The 24,572-nt window shown below is 35.7% G+C and overlaps 3 protein-coding genes, 1 long non-coding RNA gene and 1 pseudogene across 6 annotated transcripts; 2 read left to right on the forward strand and 3 right to left on the reverse strand.

The window, feature by feature from the left end:
* Positions 1-602: 602 nt before the first annotated feature.
* Positions 603-3,048, reverse strand: LOC143575489 (large ribosomal subunit protein uL30w-like). Of its 2 annotated transcripts, none has more exons than XM_077059854.1 (7): positions 2,979-3,048; positions 1,950-2,141; positions 1,754-1,851; positions 1,579-1,636; positions 1,228-1,307; positions 1,047-1,149; positions 603-955 (listed from the first exon to the last, which is right to left on the reverse strand). In XM_077059854.1, exons 2-7 carry the CDS (start codon positions 2,130-2,132, stop codon positions 740-742), a joined length of 738 nt encoding a protein of 245 aa, XP_076915969.1. In that variant the 5' UTR covers positions 2,133-2,141; positions 2,979-3,048; the 3' UTR covers positions 603-739. The 2 variants fall into 2 exon arrangements, with proteins under 2 accessions (XP_076915969.1, XP_076915970.1); XM_077059855.1 differs by having other exon boundaries at positions 1,950-2,144; positions 2,979-3,018.
* A 2,118-nt stretch (positions 3,049-5,166) lies between these two features.
* On the reverse strand, positions 5,167-8,749 carry LOC143575490 (DEAD-box ATP-dependent RNA helicase 10-like). The gene is made up of 14 exons (XM_077059856.1): positions 8,603-8,749; positions 8,361-8,504; positions 8,123-8,246; positions 7,966-8,035; positions 7,814-7,876; positions 7,380-7,454; positions 7,200-7,319; positions 7,074-7,115; positions 6,919-6,993; positions 6,193-6,339; positions 5,982-6,119; positions 5,794-5,905; positions 5,614-5,702; positions 5,167-5,533 (listed from the first exon to the last, which is right to left on the reverse strand). The coding sequence occupies exons 2-14, from the start codon at positions 8,494-8,496 to the stop codon at positions 5,414-5,416; spliced, it is 1,311 nt and encodes a 436-aa protein (XP_076915971.1). The 5' UTR covers positions 8,497-8,504; positions 8,603-8,749; the 3' UTR covers positions 5,167-5,413.
* A 4,768-nt stretch (positions 8,750-13,517) lies between these two features.
* Positions 13,518-16,809, forward strand: LOC143575492 (uncharacterized). Its single transcript, XR_013142769.1, has 3 exons — positions 13,518-13,639; positions 14,382-14,990; positions 16,633-16,809. It is a non-coding gene; the product is annotated as an uncharacterized LOC143575492 (long non-coding RNA).
* On the reverse strand, positions 14,659-18,664 carry LOC143575491 (uncharacterized). Its single transcript, XM_077059857.1, has 3 exons — positions 18,004-18,664; positions 16,647-17,800; positions 14,659-15,006 (listed from the first exon to the last, which is right to left on the reverse strand). The coding sequence occupies exons 1-2, from the start codon at positions 18,575-18,577 to the stop codon at positions 16,683-16,685; spliced, it is 1,692 nt and encodes a 563-aa protein (XP_076915972.1). The 5' UTR covers positions 18,578-18,664; the 3' UTR covers positions 14,659-15,006; positions 16,647-16,682.
* A 3,616-nt stretch (positions 18,665-22,280) lies between these two features.
* On the forward strand, positions 22,281-24,214 carry LOC143575498 (F-box/FBD/LRR-repeat protein At1g13570-like; annotated as a pseudogene). Its single transcript, XR_013142771.1, has 6 exons — positions 22,281-22,330; positions 22,435-22,602; positions 22,878-23,332; positions 23,407-23,514; positions 23,606-23,758; positions 23,844-24,214. The product of XR_013142771.1 is annotated as an F-box/FBD/LRR-repeat protein At1g13570-like (transcript).
* Positions 24,215-24,572: the final 358 nt, after the last annotated feature.

Consider the following 24,572-nt stretch of genomic DNA (forward strand, 5'->3'; position numbering starts at 1 on the left):
CATGACTTCCATACATGTCGTATGGGTTATATATGCGTTGATGTCATATGAACATGTCTTCCACATGAGTTGTTTGGTTGGATGGTCGTCATACGAGTCGTATGCAGACCATTAGGGTCGTATGGATCATGTGACAAAAACGATGTGATAGGGATAGTGGACTATCAAATTTGGCAGAGGTTCTTAAGCATTCTTGATAGATATATTCTTGAGATGCTTAAGGGAGCCCACCAACCTAGTAATTATTTAAAAATGAAAAGGCCCTACCACATATAGTCATGAATACTAACCATTCTCTCCACAAAATGACACAGCAAAAATTGCACTCTCAAAATTGTTGTCTAATAGTTCCAACATATCAGCTAAAACCTAAAAGTAGAGTTGTCTGTTAAACATCTGTGTTTCTTGCAATGATTCATTTACCTAAATCTGTGCTCTAAAAGCTAGTTTTAAAGTTTAAAAGACAGTAAGAAAAAAGAAGTATGAAAACTGTGTTGAAAGAATACTTAAAATAGACTCCTTATCAACCCAAGCATAATACCATTAGACAACAAAATACTAGATAAAAGCAGCAGCAGCATAGCTTAACAACATTGCAAGTCAAAAACTGGTAGACAAGAAGCATTCTGAAAATGTCACATTTGAAAAATAAGTATCCAACTCTCAAAAATAGAAAAACAAGTGACAATCTATAAATTCTAAAACTCGACTAGCTGTGACATTACCACCCATCATCACTCTAGTTCATCCTCCTGATGAGCTCGTTGATGAAATCTTCACGGTTTCCAGCATCCCCACCCTCAACATAATGGTTTCTCTTCTTTTTCAAACCACCCAAAGGTGCTTTCAACTTGAATGGCCACAAGAAGTTGTTGGCTTCCTTGAAGTGAGGTCCGGCTGTCAAGATCTCGTGAATCAAATCCTCAACACAGATGATACCGAACTTTCCAAGTCCCTGTTATATTAGAAAACAATTCAATTACTGTTGCTAATAATATTCATTATTTTAAAATATGATTAAACAGAAAAATATAAAACACACAAACCTGTTCAACAATAGAGTTGTCGGTCAAAGGAATGCGTTGTTTGTTAAGCTTTCCATAACCTCTCTTGTAAATCAACTCCTTCACACTCTTCAAGTTGGGGTAACTGAGAAAGATTGAAATTTTAAAGAAAATATAATATGAAAAGCAATGTAAAGACCATACTAAGTGTAAATATGCATACCCATAAGTAACATATGGTTCAACCCTGTGAAGCATGTTCAATGTGGCTTTGTTGCATTTCAAGAAAACACCATTGAAAATCTGTTGATAAAAACAGGATTAAGTTAAAAAAAATTAAGAAGGTGGACCATTAAGTATTACCGCATACTAAAAACTCATTTGTTTTCAGAATTGCTAACACTACAAGTGTACAACCAAACTCATGTGAATCAACTTTAACCAAACACAAAGTGAAAGTTTTGTTGCCCATTTAATTAACATAGAATATCCAAGACAACGTAATAACATCACAAGTAACCCACAAATGTATCAATGAAAACATAAATAATAATCTTAGGCATAGTGAAATAACCTGTCTCAGACGCAAAAGCTGCAAGATCTTCTTTGACTTTGGGTCCATAGCATTGATACTAGACAATTCAAAATGAAACAAAAATTAAGCTATTTCAATAGCATATGCACATAAAAACCCAACCAATGTCACAATAATCATAAAATAAAAACTTGATAAAAGAAGCAACATGCACCCTCTAATACGGATGATGAAAAGCATCTTGGCCTCGGGGTTGACATAAAATCCACCTTTCAATCTCGCCTCACGCTTGAGCTGAATCAACTCCCTGTCCTGCATTCAACGAAAAGCCAATACATATCAAACATATAACACCACATCATACAAACATATACTGACGAATAAAAGAGATAAATCACAAAATAATATACCTGAGCTTCATACTCCTTGCTGTACTGCTTAGCCCTGTTGAAGATCAACTTCCTGTTGACTGCATTCTTCTTCTTCAACTCCTCAGCCGCTTGCTTCTTTGCAAGAGCCCACTCTTCATTTCTTTTCTGTTTCTTCAAAACAGACTCCGGCACAATTTGTCCACCCTTAGCAACTTCAGCCATTTCTTATACCTACTCCACAAAAAACAATTTTAACCAAACAAATTACACATCGTCTAAACAAACAATTCCTTCACAACTAACTTCTACCATAAAACACACACAAGCATATATAAAGTATGTTGATCAAATACAAACAACTCTTAACATGAGAAACATACAAAATAACTCAAAGTTATTAATTCATTTAATAGGTTAAACTACTTGGCACGGTGCAAACAAGACAAGCTTTTTCACGATCCAGCTGAGCCTGAGCCTTCATTTAAACTCGTTTAGTTATTGAGCACGAGCACGAGCTCGAGCCTTGGATAAGAAGCTCGTTCAGGCTCGCCGAGCCTTAAAAAGCCTTGTATATTTTAAACTTTTCAACTTATAGACTTTTATGTATTAACTTTACATTGCACAACTGAGGTCAGCTCGGCTATGATACTACACGATCTCAAGCGGAGCTTAGGAATGTGATTTTATGTCAAAATATCTAATTAAAACCGTATAAAAAATATTCGATAAATGAGCCGATAACTTGGCATAACAACTTACGAGGCAAGCTCGAGCTTTAGAAAAAAGAGTTCAAAACAAACCATGCTCGAGCCTAAGCTCAGATCGGCTCGTTTGCACCTATACATACAGTCATACAGACACACATACTTATATGAATATAAAACTGCCCTAATTTGATATTTGCAACAGAAATACAGATCAAAATGAACAGATTAAAGCTTACAAGATATCAAAATCTAAGGATTAAAGCGTAAATGTCTGTTTATAATTTGATGTGATCAAAGAACTAATAAAAAAAAAATAAATAATAATAATATTCTGATAGTGGCTGTGTTTACAGAAGCATACCTAGTTGAAGCGGCACCAGCGACGAAGTGATTTGCAGGTGATACTAAAAAGAAAAGAAATTAGGGTTTGGTTTTGTAGGGTGTGTTTATAAAATGAGACGCATCCAATGGTCAGGATGAGGGACTGTCAATCTCAGCCGTTGATTTTCGGGCTTAGCCCATTGGGCTTTGTTGGTTTTTTATACAATGATTAACAGGCTTCTGTTCGTTCCTTTCTCGATACGATTATAAAACTAGATATATAATAATACGATTAATATTATATATATCAGTAGGATCGGTTTTGTCATTCAAAAGGGGGTGGCGCCGCAGCTTGTTGCCCGCTTACCTGCCTCTTTATTGTAATTGAAACTATTTTTAATATAATTTAACTCTTTGAAATTTTTTTTTTATTAAATTAATAGTATAAAAGTAGAAAGATATAAATTTTCATAAGTTAACGAGTGGTTCGGAGGTTAATCCTCGAGAATCACTTAACTATCGTAAGGTTGTATGTAGTGTAGCAATTTTTGGGTTAAAATCATCCTCCACACAACCCCCTAGGCGTTTTGTGGGGTTGGGGGGCAACAAATGCATGTCGTCATTTAACTTGGAAAATAATAATATTATATTATTATTGGGTAACTTTATGACGGTTTTGGACTACAACCACTACACTCTTAAATAAAAATTGTTCCCCTACTGACTAAACGCCACATGTAGAATATTGCTCCCCAAAATAGCCCCTCATGGTCTAAGTGGAGTTGGTACTTGATTTAACCGCCCACCATGGTTTTTATTTGAATCCTAGTGAAAATTAAGGTGATTCATTGATGTCGATTTGATTCAACCTATGTTTCAATCAACATATCGGTTTAACCATGAGCGATGGTCCAAACCTTCAATTGGGCCGATTTCGACTAAACCACCCACTTAGGTTTATACAACACTGATACAAAACCTAATAGCCCATGTAATGATGGTTTTAACTTTTAAGAGACATATAAAGCAAATTTATTTTTCCTTAAATGGATTATATACTCCTAAATTCGCCTAACCCCTAGTGCAAATTTAAACCCATGTCTCCGGTTAACTCAAAACATTATGGTACAATCCAAGAGTGTGCGAAACATTTCATAAGAACAAGGAACTTCGATTAGTTGGCATAGAAGTATACAACATAGCCATTAAAGCATTAGTCAAAACAAGAGCAAGCAATAACATTGTCTTAAAGGATGAAGCTAAAAGGTTTGGGTTCATGACGATACGAAACCAATCAATTGGATGGTAGATGGTGTGAAGGTTAAGATCGAGAATGAGAAGGCAAGGTGGGTATATAATAGTGGATGGGATCAAGTTGGGATAGAACTCTTCCATAAAGCAAAGGCCTATCAGATAAACAAATCTCTTATGCATAATGAATGGGATCGAGTTAGCATGGTCGAAAAACAACTCCATGAAACTAGAGCTACAAACACAATCGATATGAAACCAAAAAGATGAAGAATATTGGAGCCAAGGTTTGCTTTACTTTATACAATATTCACTAGTTAATGACAGGTGAATTAATCTTGTTTTTTCAAGTATTGGCTTCAACCTTCTATTCCTTAGTGGCTTAGTATACATATGACAAGAAGCATGGCAGCTTGTGATATTGTAGCTTTGGACGAAAATGATTGCATAATATTAAAGAAAATCTTGACAAATTAGATTTCATCTAATCTAGTAATTTCCGCTACTATTGGTTTGAATATCAAGTAATGTGACTGTTGGACTTGGATGTAGAAGCAAATTCATATTCTATAAGTTCTTCACAGCTTCATGATTTGGTAAGGCCATGAAAACATGTAGCTCTAAGTATGATCAACATATTTAGAAGTTCTGAATGTGTAGAGTGTGTGAGAACCCAATTAACAACTTATTTAGAAAGTGTAACTTTTGATGCATTGAGGCAGACAGGCAGTGAGAGAAAAACAAGTTTACAAGTTTTGTTAAAATGGATGCTGATCCCATCTCTCTTTTCCTACAAGTCTACAACCACTATTGCATACATTAACTATCCATAAACTAAGATATGTAGATAACTGGCATCGTCGCTACTAAAAGATGCCGCGCGGGACTTCCTAGAGGTTAAGGGGTACATCTCGTAACTAAAGGTTGGGAGTTCAAACGCTACAAGATGTATCTTATGGTGTATTATCTTAGAAAAGCTAAAACAAGACAACTCTCATCTGATTCTGGTTTTGTTGGCCAGAACAGTTATCAGCCATATTTCGGCCACATGAAACCACAAGAAAAAAAAAAGCAAATTCATATAACAGACTTCGTTCACAATCAATCCATCTTACCTTCTGCTGGTCAGTCCAATTGAAAGTTTCATAAACCTTGACTTAATTACAAAACCCGTAACGTTCCACTTTAAATAGAATCATAGCAAAACTGTTGGAAATCAAAAGTTTATCGTCGTTTTGACTTCTTATTTGATGACTTTTTGTTCTTCCCTTTATACTTTTTAACTTCTTCCTCTTCATCTTCACCGCCTCTTCTTTTCTTACCGCCTCCAGTTTCCTTCATTTTCTACAAAAAAACAGAAAATAAAAACAAAATTAACTTACCATAAACCACACATTCTAAGCAATCCAAATAAAAATTCTTACCGCCCGGGTAATACGCTCAGCCTCTGTCACGCGTTCCAACAATAACAAAACTTCCTCTTCTTGAGCATCAAACTCTGGCAACTTTTTGCCTGAACCATAAAACAATATATATCATATATAACTTATAAAAATATCGCCCTTTGCAACAATATAATAATAAAAGTTTCTTTAGTATATTACCAATAAGCTTTTCTATTTGAATATACCACTCCAGCTCATACTGGTTCACTAGAGAAATAGCAACCCCAGATCGCCCTGCACGTGCAGTTCTTCCAACTCGATGAATATAATCCTGAAATTTCAAATAATAATGGATATATAAAAAAAGCCCGATTTCAAATGTCACGTGTATAATAATCATTACATACCTTTGAGTTCGTGGGGATATCATAATTTATAACCATATCAACAGATGGAATATCAAGTCCTCTACTGGCCACATCAGTGCATATAAGAATATTACACTCTCCAGCTTTAAATTTGTTCAACGCACCAAGCCTGTTTGCCTAATTTGATAATTTTATAAGTTAGAAGCAAAATAAACAATCAAGAAAAATTTATGAAAAAGTCAAGGGGTACCTGAGTCATTTGACCGGATATTGGGATTGCACGTAACCCGAGGTTCCTTAGCATCATAGCCAAATGACGAGTTGCTTCACATGTTCGGGTGAAAACCATTGATGTACTTCCAGATTTTTCAATCAAGATATATACAAGATAGCAATTCTGTAGATAAAATGAGTATTTAATTATAAAGCCATATCATATATTTGACATGTAAACGAACCGATGAAAAATGAAAAAGGAATGTTCATGTTAGTTCGTTTAGATTTAACCGAACAAACGATCCAGCATGCATTATTAATCGAATATATTTCTTGTTTATGTTTTGTACTTATAAAAATGAGTGTGTTCATGTTCGTTTAATTAAACTTTTTAATAGTATAATCAAACAATTCATAAACGTATACAAACATAACTAAAAATAGATGAGCAAACATAACCGAGCAAACTCTAATTAATGGTAAACAAAAATACTACACTAAATTGTAATTCATAATATTTTATATTTATATTTGATAGAACTATACTAAATAGTATTGAATATATAAACAAACATAAACGAACATTCATATAAATATGTTTAAGTTTGTTCAATTAACTAAATAGACAAAAAAAATTCTGTTCATGTTTGTTCGCTTACATATACAAATGAACTTCCCACTGAATGCTACGCTAAACGTTTGGTTCGTTTACAGGCCAACGAACTAATATACGATCGTAATCTAGCATCAGATTGCATACCTTGTATTTAGCTGGAAGAAAACGATACTGCTGTTTCAAGGTATCAACAGTAGAGTATTTAAATGCTGCTTCAATCTGGAAAAAGTTAACAAAAACATATTAACATATAAATATTGAAACAACCATGTGAAGTGTAATAAAGTTCCTATTGCTACCTTTACAGGGTTTCTTAGACAAGCTCTCTGAAGTTTTTGCACCTGCAATGCGAAACTTTATTAGCAACATTTTATTGTAAAAGATGATAATAATAATAATAATAATAATAATAAACAAAATTGTACCTTTTTGGTCATAGTAGCAGAGAATAAGTATGTCCTTCTTTCTCGAGGGATGGCATTTAATATTTCATCAAGAGATTTCTCAAAATCCTCATTTAACAGTCGATCTGCCTCATCTAACACCTGTCAAATATGCATGTTAACATAATCACAAGATACTGCAGTATCCAAATAAATTCTTACCAGATACTGTATTGTGCGAAGAGAAAAACCCTTGGTGTTAGATAAATGATCCACAAGACGTCCAGGTGTTGCAACCTGCATTAAGAAAGAATAGAGGGGCTTTAAGGGTGAGCAATGAGGACGCCTGGCCGGGGCATGTTGTTTTCGGGGCACAAAGTTTTTTTAAAAAATCCCAATATTATGTTTATTGCTACCACTTTTATCGACGTTTAAACGAAAAATAGTTTACATTATTTAGTTCGTCAAGGCTTAAGGAAATATTTTTTCCGGCTCGGCCGGGACACGTGAATTCTCAGGGTTGCCACTGAGAAAGATTCTGATTATAATGCATACGTTAAATTTATGAAATTATACAAGAGTTTTAAACCTAGACTTTTAACAATTAACTATGCTAATAAATCAAACAACAAAGATAATCAGAAAGTAAAACTTACAACAATGTGAGGTCGTTTTCCAAGTGCTATACTTTGTTGTACATGATCCACCCCTCCAACAAGCTGCAAATTTAAATTGCATAGTAATTCAAATAAACTTCATCATATATCCGCAAACTATTATAAATCATTGCTACTAGGCAAAATCTCACCACTGCAGATTTTACACCAATGACCGAGCCCAAGGCCTCAAATTGCTCAGCAATCTGAATTGCAAGCTCCCTAAAATAAATTCAAGACCATTAAGAATAATATTAAGTACACACTCACAACAGATTTGCTAAACAAATAACCTAACAAAATACAAACCTAGTGGGAGAAAGCACACAAGCAAAAAACGCTTTCGGAGTTTCCAACAGCGCTTGGATTATAGGCAAAGCAAAAGCTCCGGTTTTACCCGAACCGGTTTGCGCTAACCCTATCAAATCCTTACCTAAACATTATAATACACAAACAGGCAGTATAAGCTACAAAGCTACAGTTCAACACAAACTATGCTAAATATACAAATTGAATAGTATTGTAACATATTAATAATTAATGTAACCTTCAAGAGCATGAGGAATAGCTTCAGCTTGTATTTTAGATGGATGCTTCCAGCCTAAATTGTCACAAGCCTCAATCAATTGGTCAACAATACCTAGCTCCTTAAATGATTTCACTTCTTCTCTCTCTTCTTCCATTTTTCAATCTGAAAACAAGGTGTTTTAAGTTTTAACCTAATTTTAGTGTAAAAGTCAATATTAATTGAATTTGAATTTGTAGAAATAAAGGATTAGAGAGCAATACGAGCAGAATTAGGTTATGCAGAGGCTAACAAGCGGCACCGGCGACGTGTGTTCTTGAAGATTTAGGTGAATGAATTGTAATGGCAGTTGATATCCGGTTGTTGTTGTTGTAGTTCAAGTATGGGTTTAGGGTTTCAGTATGTCGGGTATTATTTTATGGGCCAGCATTGAATGCACATTCATTGACGTGTTCACGAGCCTGTTAAGTCGATGGGTTTGGGTTTTAGAAATCACGGTTTGTCATTGGAGGCAACGAAAGGCCGTTAGACGTGGTGTGTGATACCTACTGAAAAGGAGTGGAGATGGGTGTGATGTGTAGCTGACGTTACACGGTGGAGAAAGTGTGAAATTGGTGTCCACGTCACACAGTCTAATGGGTGATAAGTTTAATAAAGAGATTCAATTCAATTTATATAGCGTCATTCTCTACATTTTGTTATTGTATCTTAAACCTACCAGGTTTTTGTTAAGGTGAACGGAACTTTTACATCAAAATATAAGGTAACCAGACAGTAAGTTGCGCCACTTACCATTTTTAAATGGAAGAACTAAGTATTTTGAAAACTACATTTATGGATTATTTACTTTTTTGAGTGTGTGAAAAAAAAATTAACTAGTGATTCACTCTTGTATATTATTTGATACAATATTTAATTAAAATACATTAGTGGGAAGGGGTATCTATTGCTCTTTCATATGTGGAAATTGCTACAAATGCACAAAAATGTTATGAAAGAGCATTACTCTTTCACGGGTAGAGTGCAACTTATCAATTCCATGCTTGACTCGATTCACGTGTATTGGTCGAGTATGTTCATTCTTCCTATATCAGTTTCCAATGAAATTGAAAAGCCTATGAGAGGTCAAGCAAAGGTAAAATGGAAATATGTGTGTGTGTGAATGCCGAGAAACCATGGAGGCTAAGATTGAAAATTTGAAGGCCTTGTATTGTTGTTTCTGAACGCCGACATGAAGTTTTCTTCCGGTTTTGTTGGAATATTGTTGTTCCGAAAATAGTTAGGCCAACATTAGCAAAGAATGCAAAGTCAACAACCTCATAGTTGAGGATGTTAAAACTACTCATTCTTTCAATTTAATATCAAACATCTTTTATCTACTTTTACATTCTAACAAATGTTGGTTTATTTTTCAAATTTGGGTTGCTTGGAGCTTCATAGGTTTGTCTTCTCATTCGTTGTGCTAAATCATCTTTCAAGACTTGTTAACCACAGCATGAGTGTCTTGGCCCGCTTATTAGCCAATAATAATTATGGATCCTTCCACTGTCCCATGTATTGCTTCTCTTTTACCTTCACTAACGGCTCTCGTCCTTTTTGTTCTCCTACAATTATGGCTGGCATTCGCCCGTTTCTAGTCAATCAAGGATTGATTTGGTTATAAAAGGATCGCTTATTTTGAAGGAAAGTAATCTCAATCAACAATATAGTCTTTAATCTTATTTGTTGTTATGGGTTCAGCCCTATAATGTTTCATCTTCTTGTATTTGAATATTCTTGAACAAACCATTCGGTTCTAAATACTTTGTTCAATAACAATCATATCATATCATTCAATTTATGACAAGGGATTGCTCAAGTACGATCATATGGACCGGTATGAGTAGGTGATTATAGAACATACTATACTTCGAGTGGTACACAAACAGTTTATTGGGCTTTCAATTCATATACAAGTCTACATGTGTTCTTACACACAAAAACTTCATCTTCCTTCATTTGAACCAGCAATAAGTTGATAAACTTTAACCACACATTTTTGCTTTTGTTAACCTATTATTAGCCACTACATAAAAAATATAAAAAAAAGGAAATTATTCATAGACATATTTACTATGCCCATGCTTACACCATCCTCTTGTGTATTCAAAACTTCAATTTTCTAAAATCATTTTAAAGTGAACTTAAAATTGTTTTTTATGAAAACAATCTATGAAGTGAATAAGTTATTAGTGTTGGCGGTAAAAAAATCTAGTATATTTCTAGAGACTTGTGAATTTATAAGAGCGGCCTTTTATAGTAAAGATTTGTTCAAGTAATATCTACCTTGACCTATTGACACAACTTATGAACACGTTGGGTGTTCACATTCGACGATACCTCAACATTTGGTTTCTTTCTTTCTAATTCTAATATACAAAAACGTCACAATTGAAGATAGTTTAAGTCGGTAAGAGGATCAACCGAATTAAGGACTACATCAAGTTTCCACTTGTTGTTACTTTGACTTAATCAAAAACTCCAAATTTTCGTTTTTGTTTGAACTTTGAATAGGCCATGCATGTTGAAATGTCAAAGCATAAAGCAATTTTAAAGCAAATGAAAGAAAATAAAACATTTTAGCCCCTTTTGACCTCCTTCCTTCCTTCCTTCCTTTCCCTTTATCTTTTCTCACACGAATAAAGAAAAAGCACTGCTAAAATCGACTTTCTTCATTGTCACATTTTCACATTATCCAATGTAAAATAGAAAATTAATTATCATAGAGTTATATATTTTAATGCGTCGACAAATGTATAGTGAGAAAAGTAATCCAGAACACTATGATCCTTTAAAAGAATACAATAAACTATATGGGTCATGTATATTTAAGTTCTAGACCCTATGTGACAGAACTATTTGGGTCATGTATAATTAATACATTGGATAGTTACACAATATTATATATTATTAGATTCAGGGAATAATTGAGAGGGTGATAGTTTATACGATCAATGATGAGGCACACCATACATTCTAATAGATTAATTAGAGGGTGATAGTTTATACTGGAAAGGTCGTTATATAGTCAATTCTAGTTAGTAGTTAAATGGCATGCCGTAAAGAAGAGAGAATAGTAGAATACAAACAAAACGCCTTTGAACTCAATAATTGGCGTATAAGGTGGAGAATCTTATTCCTTTTTATCTTTCATCACTCAACGAACTTTTCTTTTGTAAATTGAGCTACGTATATAGTATTGTTTTATATTCAAGGGAAAATAAAGTTCTAACCATTTAAATTATTATCCATTGATAGATAGGGAAGCAAACGAGCCAAGAGCCCACAAGGAGATCAGGTTGATAAAAAGCTCAAATGGAATCGAGCCTAAGGCCTGAGCTTGAGCCATAGCACCAGTGGCGTACTTACTCTTTAAGTATGGGGGGTCGAGCAAACCACGTGAATAAAATTTTAGGTTGTATATATGTGTTAAAATCTCTATCGACCCCTGAGAAATTTTGACACTGATTGCTATGGAATTTTGAGAACGACAAAACGATCTTGTGAAAATTTGAGAACGATCACTTGAAATTTCGAGACCAGACGTAATAGAAAATAAATTTATATATTTACAATTATAATTATATAACTAATTTTGAGTTTAATATAAACAAATTTAATACAAGTTTAAGCCCAAATGCTCAATCAAACTATTCTAAATTTTTAAGTCCAAACCCAAAACTTTCAACGCAGTCTATATTTAACCTATTAAAAGAAAAATGTTATGATGTCGTACGTAATAAGTCTGGTGAGTTAGACATATTAGTAGCTTTATTTTTAAAAGAAAATGTTTTGACTTTATATATGTATTCACTGTTTTGCGCATCAACTTCATTTGTATTGGTTTATCGTTTATTGAGGTTAACTCGTATTACCCGTCGTAACTGCTAACGTTGAAAATGATTTTCAGTGATAAAGTACGTGAGGTCCGATTTGCGTAATCAAATGGAAGATGAGAATTTAAATAATAGTTGTGTTTTTTTTATTGAGAAAGACTTGCGTATGAATGTCAAACTAGATGTTTTGGTCAAACTTCAAACAATTAAAACTCTTAAATAACATTTTTAGACATATGGCATTTTATTCATGCATTTCTAATGAAGTTACACGTACTTTTTTTTGTTATATGTTATTTTGTTTCATTATCTTTTTTCTATATTACCTGACCTGATTCGATCTGATCGGAACGACACAACCGAACCAAAAAATTATACACCGATTACCTGATACAACCGACGGATCGAAAAAAAAATTATGAAGCGATAGTCAATTCAACTTAATACCGATCCAAAAATTTATGACTCCTATTAGAAATTTTTATGGGTCCGCCACTACACAAACCTTGTTTTGATAGATCGTTTAGGCTCATCGAGCCTCGTGCTTTCTTTACCGTTTCAAGTCTTTTACTTCAATGTATAAATTATACTGCACAACCGTGCTCGAGCTTAAACTTGACTCACGAGGTGATTTCGAGCTTTAGAAAAAGTTCCCGAGCTCGAGGTCGAACTCTCGTAAGTCAAAACGAGTCGAGCTCAGGCTCCACTTGTTTCCAACTTTCCACCCTTATAGATAATTCATTTTGATAATGTGATCAATGACACTTTTAACATTGATTATCATTTCATAAAACAATCACACGATTCTCATTTCATAAAACAATCACACTCCGACAGAAAAAAAGTAACTCCATACGACCCTAATAAACAATTGAGTGAATTTTATCCCAATAAGAACATTGTAAGATGTTTTAACGCGACATAAATGAAATTAAAATGACACTACACTTGACAACGAAAGTTAAAGTTGCGACTATCACTAATCACACTAGTATGAATTCCAATTAGCCTATACTTTACAACCAAAACCATTATTAACATTGAAGTGTATTTCCCGGAAAGAAGGGTATATTGGTAATTATATTGGCGGGAAGGACAAGAGAGATCAGATAACGAAGCAAATACTAAAGGGGCCAATGGAGCAGAAATAATAAGAGCGAGTGGGGCTTTACAGCTACTAGATGCAGTTGCTTTGAAGGGACATCACAAGAAACCCTCTGGACCCCTTTCACCTTTGATCATAAAAATTTGCCTCTTGTGTATCAAATAAGGCGCCACCCACAGTCTGGTTAGTGGGACGTTCAACTTTAACCATACTGCCACAATCACCCGTGATCATTTTTAACTACTTTTTACCATTGTAAGTTTCTTTTTGTGTTATTTACTTGTATACGGTTAAGATGCAAGAGCATTATAAAGGGTTAAGTTATAATAAGAAGATTAATTTTTCTAAGAAGGATATGATATAATCTTATCCATTCATTTTAAAATTAAATGATTGAGATTAGATTAGAGAGATCATAAAGTGTAAAACAAGGATAAGGGCATAATAGGGATAACACATTTGTTGACTTTCTCTCTCCACATGCAAGACACATGTTAAATACCCCCATCATTTTAAAACGCACATAACTTTTTTATACGACATTTTTTTTCAAAACAATTTCACCATAATAACGAGTGTTTTTTTATCTTTTATATGAGAAACATATTGCTATATAAAAAAAAAAATTCATGGGTTTTTTACAAAGTGTGTTTTACCAAAATTGTGTTTTATTTTTTCATAGTGTTTTTACAAAGTGTGTTTTACCAAAATTGTGTTTTTTGCATTGTGTTTTTTACATCGTGTAATTTAATTGTGTTTTTATTTTCATAGTGTTTACTCCATTGTGTTTTTTACATTGTGTCTTTTTCATCGTGTTTTTCATAGTGTTTTATTTTCCAACGAAATTTCCGAAGACTTTTCCGGCAAGGTGGTGGCGGTGGGTGTTGGTGATTTTAGAAGATAAGTGAAAATTTAAGTGAGTTTTAATTAAGTGTGTTTTTTAAATTAAATTAAGTGAGTTTTCAATATTAAGGTATTAGACAAAAATACACTTTTTCCTAGCCTTCTTAGAATAATCAGACTTCTTATTTGATCTTTTCACACGTTATAAAAATTAAAAAGATGATAAAGCTAGCACAATGAATAAAATACCCTTTAATTTTTTGACTTAATAATGGTGTCCCTTGCCTAAATGCTAAACCATCCTTTAATTACGCCGTTCTTTCCTCTTACTTTATATTTTGATCATGATTTATTTACATTGTTAAAAATCCAAGAACTAAGATCCCGTCCTGAAAACAATACTCGCGAAAACGACCGTCACAATATCCAAAATCGCCCACATCTTTAAACAAATGTAATTAAAAAGTAAAAGAGAATAACACAAGTAGATATGAATCATATGAAAGTAAGTATTTATATAACACAAACTCAATAACACATTCACACTTTCTAACTACAGAATTGGCCATTACACTAAAAACAAGTAGCCTCATCTAACGTATATCAAAAATAAAAAAAACAAACAATAATCACTAATTAAAAAAAAAGGAAAAACGAGGATACTCCCTAAAAACCGCATCCACACCGTTGTTATGTAGTTTTTTTTGTATAACACTAAATAAATCCTTTTTTGGGATTTTTTTTTCATATAATAGGACAAAGATAAAGTAGATTGTTACCAAGATGTTTTGGTACTTGGCTTCCTTAACAAGACCAGTAGTTAGATGAGTCCAAACCAAGCCTCCTACAAAGCCAACATAAATTTAAGTTATTATTACACTTTTTAAATAATTTGACAAAACATAATTGTTTTTTCATGCAATACTAGCTTGTAACACATACTTTCACTGTTGCTTCACGAAATCTAACTTCACGGACTGAATTAACGAAAGAGTCATGTGAAAGCACAGGTGATTAATATACAACGGACCCACCGGAGATGGGCCCACCACGTGATATATGTTCCCAAAGGCTTTTTGTGGGGTTTTACTCAATGTTTTGAAACCCAGCCCGGCCCGGCCGGTCGGACCGGTCCGACCGGGACCCGGTGCTAATACCGGTCCGGGTTGTAGTGTAAGACCCGTTTTTTAATGAACCGGCCGGTCTTCACGAGCGCCGGTTGAACCGGACCCGGTGACCCGACGGTCAGCCCGGCAATTTTTATCCTTTCCTGTTTTTTAATGAAAATTAATCAGATCAGCATATGATATCATATACAAACACACCAACTAAAGTTGCTACAACCATATTCACTCCACCACCGTCGCTCCTTATGCACCACCGCTCCTAACACACCGCCGGAATGGCAGTAGAAGTTGCCAGATCTGTGAATTGAGAACAAAATAGAAGAAAAAGAAGATGTTACGAGCTATAATATTGCCGGATCTAAGGTCGTTATTATCACTTGTGGTGTTGAACAAAGGTGGATGTGAACGGCTCTATTTCCATGAACGGCGGCGGCTGACGATGTTGATGGCTCTGTGTGTTATCTCAATTAGGTTTGAAATAAAAATATCGTAGAGAGAGATGGAGAATAATAAGGGGTCTGAAACATATTTTAGTGTGAATATTGCCTTTTAGTATATCTATTTTACATATTTGGTCCTTCAAAATTTCAGTAAACACTAAATACTCCTTCAACATCAATTGTATTATATATGAAAAGTATATATATTATTTATTACGTCATCCGGGCAGGCCCGGCTTCGAGAATGGTTAAAAATTTTTGAGCCGAAGGCGAAAGCTTTTTTGGGCCTTAATAAAAAGGGTACCTTATTAGGTTTAAACAATTTTATTTTTTAATAAGCCTTAATTTTTTGGGTCTTATGATTTGGTTGTGTAATATACTTGGTTAAAATGTCTCAAGTGAGATTAGAACCCACAACCTTTTGGTTGAAAGCCACACCCCTTTACTGACAAACCAAACAGTGGTTGTGCAATTTGGTTTAAGCATTATTTATACATATTGTTTTTCACAAAAATATATATATATAATTTTTATTTTTTTTAAATCCGGGCCTATCGTGGTGTCGGGCCGTGGTCCGTCGACCACCCGGCCCTCCCTTATAGCCGGCCCTGCATCCGGGTTAATGACCGGTCCGACCTCCTGGGTCGGTCCGACCTGTGACCCAGTAAGCAGTCTGGGTCAATCTCCGGTCCGAGTCTGAAAGTATACTTTAACTTCACATTAAATGCTCTTCAGGAATCAAGACAGTCAACACAAAGGCTAATTTCGTCATCTATACTAAATTAATATCCACGTCAGCATTTAAGCCTAGCTGGCGGATTAGACGACTAACACGTGTAGTTTAACACTTTTAACTGTTTATTTGTTTAACTTAATTATTTTATTTTTAATAAAAATTTGAAGGAAAATTAATTTACCTTTTTCTTGGCGGGTATTAGTGGACTTTATTATTCTTATTCTCTCCAGGTCCGGCTGAATATATGCATCAGCCGGTTGCCGGAAAGTCTATGCAACGCCTTTTTAGCTCCGGCAACTTCCAATTCACTCAGCTTCTGTAAATAGCCTTGTGCGCCGGCGTCCCCTAGTCTCTTCCGGCAGCCGTTACTTCCTCCAGTCATCAACGAGTACACAATCGCCACCGAAAACCGCTTCGGAACCGATTCGTTAATCGGATCCAGCATCTGGATCAATCTCATCATATTCTTCTCGTCCTTAACGAAATCCTTCCGATTAAGTTTCACCGTCAATAGAGAAATTAAAGCCTTCAACGCCGAGTCCTGTAAACCGGCCGGTTTTGCGAATTCCATTAGCTTCATTAGAGATCCCATACATCCGGCTATCGCTCGCTTGTTCGATTCATTGATTGATAAATTAGCTAAAATTGAGACTGAGATCTGTTGTAGAGTGAAGTTTCCTTGCGAAATGAGACCGGAGAGTTGAGTTATGAACATAGACGATGTAGATAATAACCGATTAACCGAATCCGATGACGATAGCGAGTGAATCGCGCGTAATACGTGTTCTAGCGTGTCAGGATTTGAAGAATATTGAAGCAATTGTAACAGCTTTTGCAAGGTCTTTTCTTGTATTATCAAAGCCCTAAAATACTCACTCGATGATGAAAGTATTGTAATACAATTCGCGGCCTTCTCTTTCGCAGCTGCAGAACCGGATACAAGCAATCCGACTATCACCGGAACACCTGCTTCTTCGCCTATCGAGATCCGAATATCCTCAACCGAAGCCACATTTCTAATAGCTCCAATCGCGTGAGATTGAGCGGTTAAAGATCCAGACCTGCACACATCTAGGAGTATAGGAACACCTCCGTAAGCTGAAATCGCCCACGCGTTATCCGGATCAGCTGTTATTGCTTCTACGGCCATAGTCGCCTTTTCCTTTAACTGAAGCAATCCGGATTCAACGATTCTCAACAATGGACCTAATCCGCCTTCTTCGAAAACCGTTTTCCTTGACTGATCACTCGCACATGCCAGAATTGATATCGCAGTGACCGATTGTTCTCGATGAGCATTTACATCAAACAAATTAATCAAATAGCCGATATTACCTAATACAATAGAGTTATATCAGTATTACAATTTGTATAATTAGTTTAGATACATATTTGTATGAATCAGAATTCTGATATAACTTTATTGTAAACAGATTAATCAAATAGCTGATATTACCTGTTACAATAGAGTTATATCAGTATTATGATTAGTTTAGATTTATGTTCTTATTCCTGATATAACTTTATTGTAATTTTACCTTCTTTTGCAACTAATGTGGCAGCCTTTTCGTCTTCAACAAGCAATTGAATAAGCGATTCCAACGCCTTCCTCTTAAACTCCACACCACCGATCTGCAACCTGGTGAACACATCTGTAATAAACAAGCTCAAATCCTCCTTAGCAGATCCAGGAGCCGGTTGCGAGAGGACAATCGCGTTAGACTGCCGAAGAACACCCGAACGCAGCAACAAATCAAGGTCACTAAGCTGATTAGAGAGCCATCCAGTAGCCATATCGAGATCACTCTGCATCAAAAGCTTTCCAGCAGTGTAATTAACATCACTGCATCGTTCACATAAGGTTTGAACACGGCCGAGGGTGGATAAGAGGTTAGGGAGTAGTGTTAACAAGAGTTGGTTTTCCGACCAGTGAGGTAGGTAAGAGAGTTCAGAGATTAGGGATTTGAGTGTGGCGAGTTTGGACCGGATAACTTGCCAGCGGCCTGGGAAGGAGTGGATTGATAAGGTGGATGGGAGGAGGTGGGATAAGAGGTTGGTGGTTAGGTCTAGGGTTTCGGCGGGAGATGGTGGCGGGAGGGTGGTGGAATGCATGGTGTGGATTATTGGGAGAAGAGAGAGGTGAAATGGAAGGGAAGGATTGAGAGGCACGAGAGAATGGAGAAAAGTGAAGGTATGTATTTTATGTATGGTATGTTATATTGTTATGTATTAGAATGTGGGGTTTTAGGGAGGAATAGCGTAACAGATGCGTGGGCTAGTGGTAAATGGAGATTGTTGTGGGTGAATAGGTGATTTTGTTGACCAGGCTTGTTTTTATGGGCTTTGTTATGTTGGGCTTCCTTTAGATTTGTAGTTAACTAAAATGATATATTTTATGTTATATTTTTTTTATCAACGACCGACTAATAAAGTCTTAGGTGCTTAATGAAGACGAAATATGAAAGCCAATGTAATTTGGATAAATTTTAGTTCAAAGTGTAATTTGGTCAACACAAAATTATTGTAAGCTCTTGAGAAGTAATATAATACTAAAGTTTACTTAACCAATCAAATTACATATATATGGTGCTCGTATACTTAATACTATCAAACTAGATGATGATGATGGCTAACATTCCCTTGAGTTTGACATTTATATATACCATGTCGAATAACAAAGACACGATAATTAATACAATTACCATAGTAACAGCGTATTGAGCAAAAGTTTAGTAGTTATGTTAGTGAACCAAAAAAGTTAGCTTCAACAGCGCAAACAATAACGTCATGTGCAATAGACGAAATTATAGAAACCTGAAAGACCAGCACGTTTAAAATCCAAAAGAATCATATAATGCAGAATAAAAAAACTAATGTTAACATTATATCAGGCTATGAAAAGGGCATCTAGTGCTGTGGAACTGATGAGCTGTCTCCCAAGACTTCGGGATCCTCAATGCGAGCTTCTTTTGCTTCGCTCATGTATGGGAGTCGCCAAGCTTTTGTTCGGTTTGAGAACATGCCAACCTATGTATGTGAGGGAAGCTGCTTCTATATATGACAGTGGCCTTCGTAAGGCAATTGAGGACATTGTGGTTTGTGGAGGTCCGTTCTTTGGGGATTTCAATGGAGGTTGGCATCACTTCCGACCCGTTATAGGGGGTTGGGTCTATGTTCGGCCGAGGATGTATCTACATATGCTTTTGTGGCTTCAAGAGCACAATCGTGGTGTTTGCAAGACCATATTCTTCGGGTTTGTGATATCTATGGGCTGGACTCTGATTATGGGTGTGCGATGGATCGTTTACGTACTTCACTTCCAGATTTTGATCTTAGCGGGACCTCTAATAAGGACATCGCCCCCCCTAAAGCCCAATATGTTGTGGCGAGTCCTTATTTAGTGGAATCGTTTAGAGTTTAGAAGTGAAGTTTGATCTATCTCCTCGGCAAAAGACGGTGTTTGAATGCCTTCGGGCTCCTCGGGCTCAGGATTTTCTAACGGCCATCCCCATTGAAGGATTAGGCCAACGTATGTCGGGGTTGGAGTATCGGGCTATCCTTAAGTACCGGTTAATGATCCCTATGTTCCCGACTGATGAGCCTTGCCCAATTTGTCGCAAGGCCTGTTTGGATTCTTTTGGTGACTATGCGGTGCATTGCAAAGAATTGCTTGGCTTTAAATACAGACATGATTTGGTTAGGGATGTTCTGTGTGATGTTCTTAAACGGGCAGGGATTTCTGCTAAAAAGGAGGCCCCTGTTAACTTTCTCACGGATCCTCTTGAAGGGAGGTCAACTTTACGACCCGCTGATATCCTTGTGTTCGGGTGGGCAAGGGGAAACACGCCTGTGTGGATCTTACAGGAGTGTCTCCTCTTGTTAGGCTCAGGGACCGTGGGTTTGTTGTGGGTCAGGCTGCGTTGAAGGCTGAATCGGGCAAAGTTGTTAAACACGAGAAAACTTGTTTAGATAATCAACATGTCTTTCTACCATTTGCCTTTGATACATTTGGTTTTCTGGCTCCAGAGGCTGTGAATTTTTTGAGTAGGGTTCAACGTGTCGTTCACGGAACCTCTTCAGCTCCTAAGTTGCAAAGCTTTGTTTTTAGCAAGATTGGCTTTGCTATTCAATTGGGGGTTGCGGCGCAGCTTGTTGCCCGTTTACCTGCCACTTTATTGTAATCGTTTTATAGTAAAATTCACTTTAAAAAAGAATAAAAAAATAAAAGTTTATAAAAAAAATTCTACTTAATTTCCAGATAATACTAATATTAACATTAATAACCGTTACTACTCTTTACATTAGTATATTTAAGTTCTTGATATAAAAGTAGAGATTGGATTTTAATAATTCAAACTTTGTCTCGTTGTCAACATTAAGCCAAACTTTAAAAATGTTTCATAGCAGTCTCAAGTTTTAACTTGTTAGCCATCAACGAGCTTTTCACTAATGGGGTTAGATTCCGTTAGCATGCATTAGGCGGGTGTACGATATGCTTGAAAACAACTAACAAAGTTAGACAATATAAAGTAGTTTAATTTTATATATTATACAATACATATTAACCATGGTTCATATCGTACCTAGAGCCGAGTACTCGACGAGTAATCCCCAAATTCTTCCCACCTAGGCTGGGTACTCGGCGAATAATTCTAAGTACTCACAACTCCCAATCGACCGACTTGGAGCACATCGCGACTTATACAACCATGATGTTAATTACGTTTTGAAGTGACATGCTTTGACACCAACTTGTTGCCTAGCCCAACTCACCCGTTAGGTTTTTCCAAGTAAGGGGCTATTTGATAGCCTATTACTGATTCCATTAAGATGCAGAATTTGAATCGGTCGTATGCAAAGTGTGTTTAGTTCACTTATAAGATGCTAAGTAAGTTTAGATTCATGTTGGGCAATTTAAAAACTACGTTTTAATTGATAAGATCTCTTAATACCTTAATACAAGGTAGTCAAACAACCAAACATATACAGAAGTTCTAATTTGTAAATGAATTTGATTGAGTAAAAAGTTAGGCCGAAACAAATGTACAACTAAGTTTGAACCCTAACCCTGTGCCCGGTGGTTGCTGGTTCACTGCTTGCTGCTTCTACGCCGGTTTGCTTACCAAATAACATACGCCATATCAGTAATGTAACAGGTATTTTCCTTTCATATCAATTTGTTCTCATAAAATATTTGGGTAATTTTATTTGGTTTTAATAATTGATACCTTGAAAACATTTACTTTCATTTAGTATGCTTAGCCATTAAATGAATTATGAGGACTTACATGCTTACAAAGTATACCATTACAGTTATTTGTTGCATTTGGTGCGGTGATTAGATGCTTATATAGGGCTGTAAACGAACCGAACGTCTGGTGAATTGTTCGGCGGGAAGTTCTTTTTATGTTTGTTCATTTAACAAATGAACTAACACTTACAAAGGTCATGTCTGATGTGTTCGTGAATGTTCGATAAGGTGTTCGTTGTTGTACATCTACGTCTGTTTATGTTTGCTAATGTTTGTTTGTGTTCACGAACAAGAAATTTCGTTCAGTTAGATGTTTGTGAACCGTTCGTTTGCCCGATAAAAGCTTAACGAACGAACTTGAACAAGGCCTTGTCCGGTTCTATTATTAAAGCTTACATCATCATGCTACTCAAAGGGTAATGAGTAGTCTCCTTGGTTCTGTTATTATATATTTTTATGTTACTATACATTTGGAGATTTTATTGCTGTGGAACCTTTATCTCTGTTTCTTTTTACGTTCTAAAGCTAACATGAACTATTTTTCTATGCCTTCATAATGATCAAATGGCAACTGCTATGTTTGATTTAGAAAGTTGTAGCAAGTTTGCCGCACTGTATTGTTTTAAATTAAGCTATTATGTGTCATGTTTCTTTGTTGTGTTACTGTATTAAACAGTATTTTATCCTAAATAAATTTTCAAAGCAGAATTTTTTGCAGCCAACAAGAACATCTTAAGACGGACTTAATCAGCAAGCTTCCTATAGGCGTAATAGAAACCATTTTATGTTTACTGCCGATTCAAGAGGCAGCAAGGACAAGTATCCTCTCTAGGGAATGGAGGTACCGTTGGATCAATATCCCTAAACTCGCGTTTAATGAGGATACGTTTGTGTTACGAACCTCGTTCGTTAATCAAATGGTCCAAAGAAAATAGACGGAAACCAGAATAGAATTCATATATTTTTGGAAGAGACTTTGATTTATCAAATCATAATAATTTCATTAATGCCTTTGATTGAATACACAAAGCAAATAAATAAACTTACAAACTACTACCCCACTAACTAGATAACTACCCACTAACTAAGAAAACACATAAAAAGTGAACATGTGCACTAATATTCTTGATACATGCAACATGGTTGGAAGGCACGTAACAGTTTGGAAGTATTGACAGATGGGGCTGAATTGTCTGTTTTGGAGCAAACGTTTGACCATCCAAGTAACAGGAGAGTAATGACCACGAGGTGTAAAACCTTTTTATGCCATATACCAAGTTCTGTTAATGCACCAGGGTCCAATCTACGAGTTCACCCTTTCTATGGTAGTAGATGGCTCATGTGTTGAGATCGACCATATAATACTTCATTTGTTGAAGAACAATAATGTCAGGATATTAAAACTTGACTTTAGAGGGGGGTATACGTTACCCTTATCTTTCTTCTCGTTACATCATTTAACGGAACTCTATCTTACTTGTTGCAATTTTTACCACCAACCATCATTCAAGGGATTTCGTAGCCTTACAACCTTAAATTTGCAAGAAATATGGACCAGTGAAAAAACACTTTTGCATCTTTTATCAAGCTGTCCATTACTTAAGAGATTGACTATTGTAAGTTCATAAAAAAATAAAATGTCATTCCTCACAGTCTTTTGTAACTTAACTAAATACTGTAATCTTCGCAGCTGAGTGATTCTGGAACTATCGACGTCAGTGGAGATTCAACCATTGTTGATTTCATCGAGTGTTTGCCCGTCATTGAATATCTGTCTGTTTGGTTTTCCATCTTTTCAGTAATTAATTATTATATCCACACGGTATATGTTTGATTCTACTTTGGTCTTCTAATTAGTTATTACTAAGGTGTGTTTTGTATATGGTTAGTTGTTTCGTCCACTTCCGAAAGAGGTTCCAACAACATTTGCCCACTTGAAATGCTTGTCTATGGAATGGTTATGGCTTAAGCACATATATGCGGTACCTTTTCTTGTTCTTTTGATTAGAAGCTCCGCAAACCTCGAGAAACTTAAGCTAGAGGTAAATAAAAAGTAATCTATGTATTCAACGTTTCAATTTGTTTTAATTCTTATGTCAAACTACACTCACAAGACGCTTGGTGTAGATTTGCGCGGACGATGACTTGTTTGATGGATCTGTGACGGGCTCAGTTACGTTCAAAGACTATTCAAATATTATGTTGGAGCATCTTAACGAGTTGGAGATTCTACATATTAGCGATGCGTATAATGAGTTGAATTTTGTGAAGCTTATTTTGGCCAAGTCACCTGTACTAAAGAAGGTGAGAATACTCCTATGGGATCGGCTTGCTAAGTATAAAAAATTGCAGATTTCACAAATCATATTATGCTCTCCATGTGCATCACCAACAGTAAAATTTAGTGTTAGTTGAAATCCACTCATTTGTAGCACTTGGTGGTTTTGTTGACTGTTAATTAACTATTCTGTTTCTACCTCATGTGGGAGAATTGTGATCTTTTGCAACTTGAATTTGTTAAAATATTTTTCGTTGCAAAGGGCAAGATCGTTAGGAATGAGAATGCATATGACCGTTTAGCCACAATTTAATCACGAGTTGCATTGTAACTAGTCAGGCTAATTGTTTTTGGTACTTCAACTTAGGGCTGTCACTTTTACCCGAAACTCGAAACCCAACCCGAGAAAACTCGAACTAACCCGACCCGAAAATAGAATTGCGTGAGTTCAACAATTTTGTTTTACCAATTAGAGGATTATTAGTCGTCTTTCATTATAATCACGCGATAAGGACATACAATGGAACTAACCTTTATCTACTTAACCGGAGATTAACTCATTCGAACCTGTTTCAGAT

The sequence above is a fragment of the Bidens hawaiensis genome, unplaced genomic scaffold (assembly GCF_021521415.1).
Source record: "Bidens hawaiensis isolate Kalapana, Puna unplaced genomic scaffold, B.hawaiensis_p1.1 tig00027525_1, whole genome shotgun sequence".
NCBI classification, from domain to species: Eukaryota; Viridiplantae; Streptophyta; class Magnoliopsida; order Asterales; family Asteraceae; genus Bidens; species Bidens hawaiensis.

Excerpts from the sequence above, each read along its gene's own strand:
- LOC143575489 (XM_077059854.1), bottom strand. The coding sequence starts at position 2,132 with ATGGCTGAAGTTGCTAAGGGTGGACAAATTGTGCCGGAGTCTGTTTTG. Across the intron at positions 1,852-1,949 it reads GCAAGGAGTATGAAGCTCAG|GACAGGGAGTTGATTCAGCT; the intron begins GTATATTATTTT and ends CGTTGAATGCAG. Across the intron at positions 1,308-1,578 it reads AGCTTTTGCGTCTGAGACAG|ATTTTCAATGGTGTTTTCTT; the intron begins GTTATTTCACTA and ends TTTTATCAACAG.
- LOC143575490 (XM_077059856.1), bottom strand. The coding sequence starts at position 8,496 with ATGGAAGAAGAGAGAGAAGAAGTGAAATCATTTAAGGAGCTAGGTATT. Across the intron at positions 7,877-7,965 it reads TTGGTGTAAAATCTGCAGTG|CTTGTTGGAGGGGTGGATCA; the intron begins GTGAGATTTTGC and ends TTAAATTTGCAG. Across the intron at positions 6,120-6,192 it reads TATCCGGTCAAATGACTCAG|GCAAACAGGCTTGGTGCGTT; the intron begins GTACCCCTTGAC and ends TTATCAAATTAG.
- LOC143575491 (XM_077059857.1), bottom strand. The coding sequence starts at position 18,577 with ATGCATTCCACCACCCTCCCGCCACCATCTCCCGCCGAAACCCTAGAC. Across the intron at positions 17,801-18,003 it reads CACATTAGTTGCAAAAGAAG|GTAATATCGGCTATTTGATT; the intron begins GTAAAATTACAA and ends CTATTGTATTAG.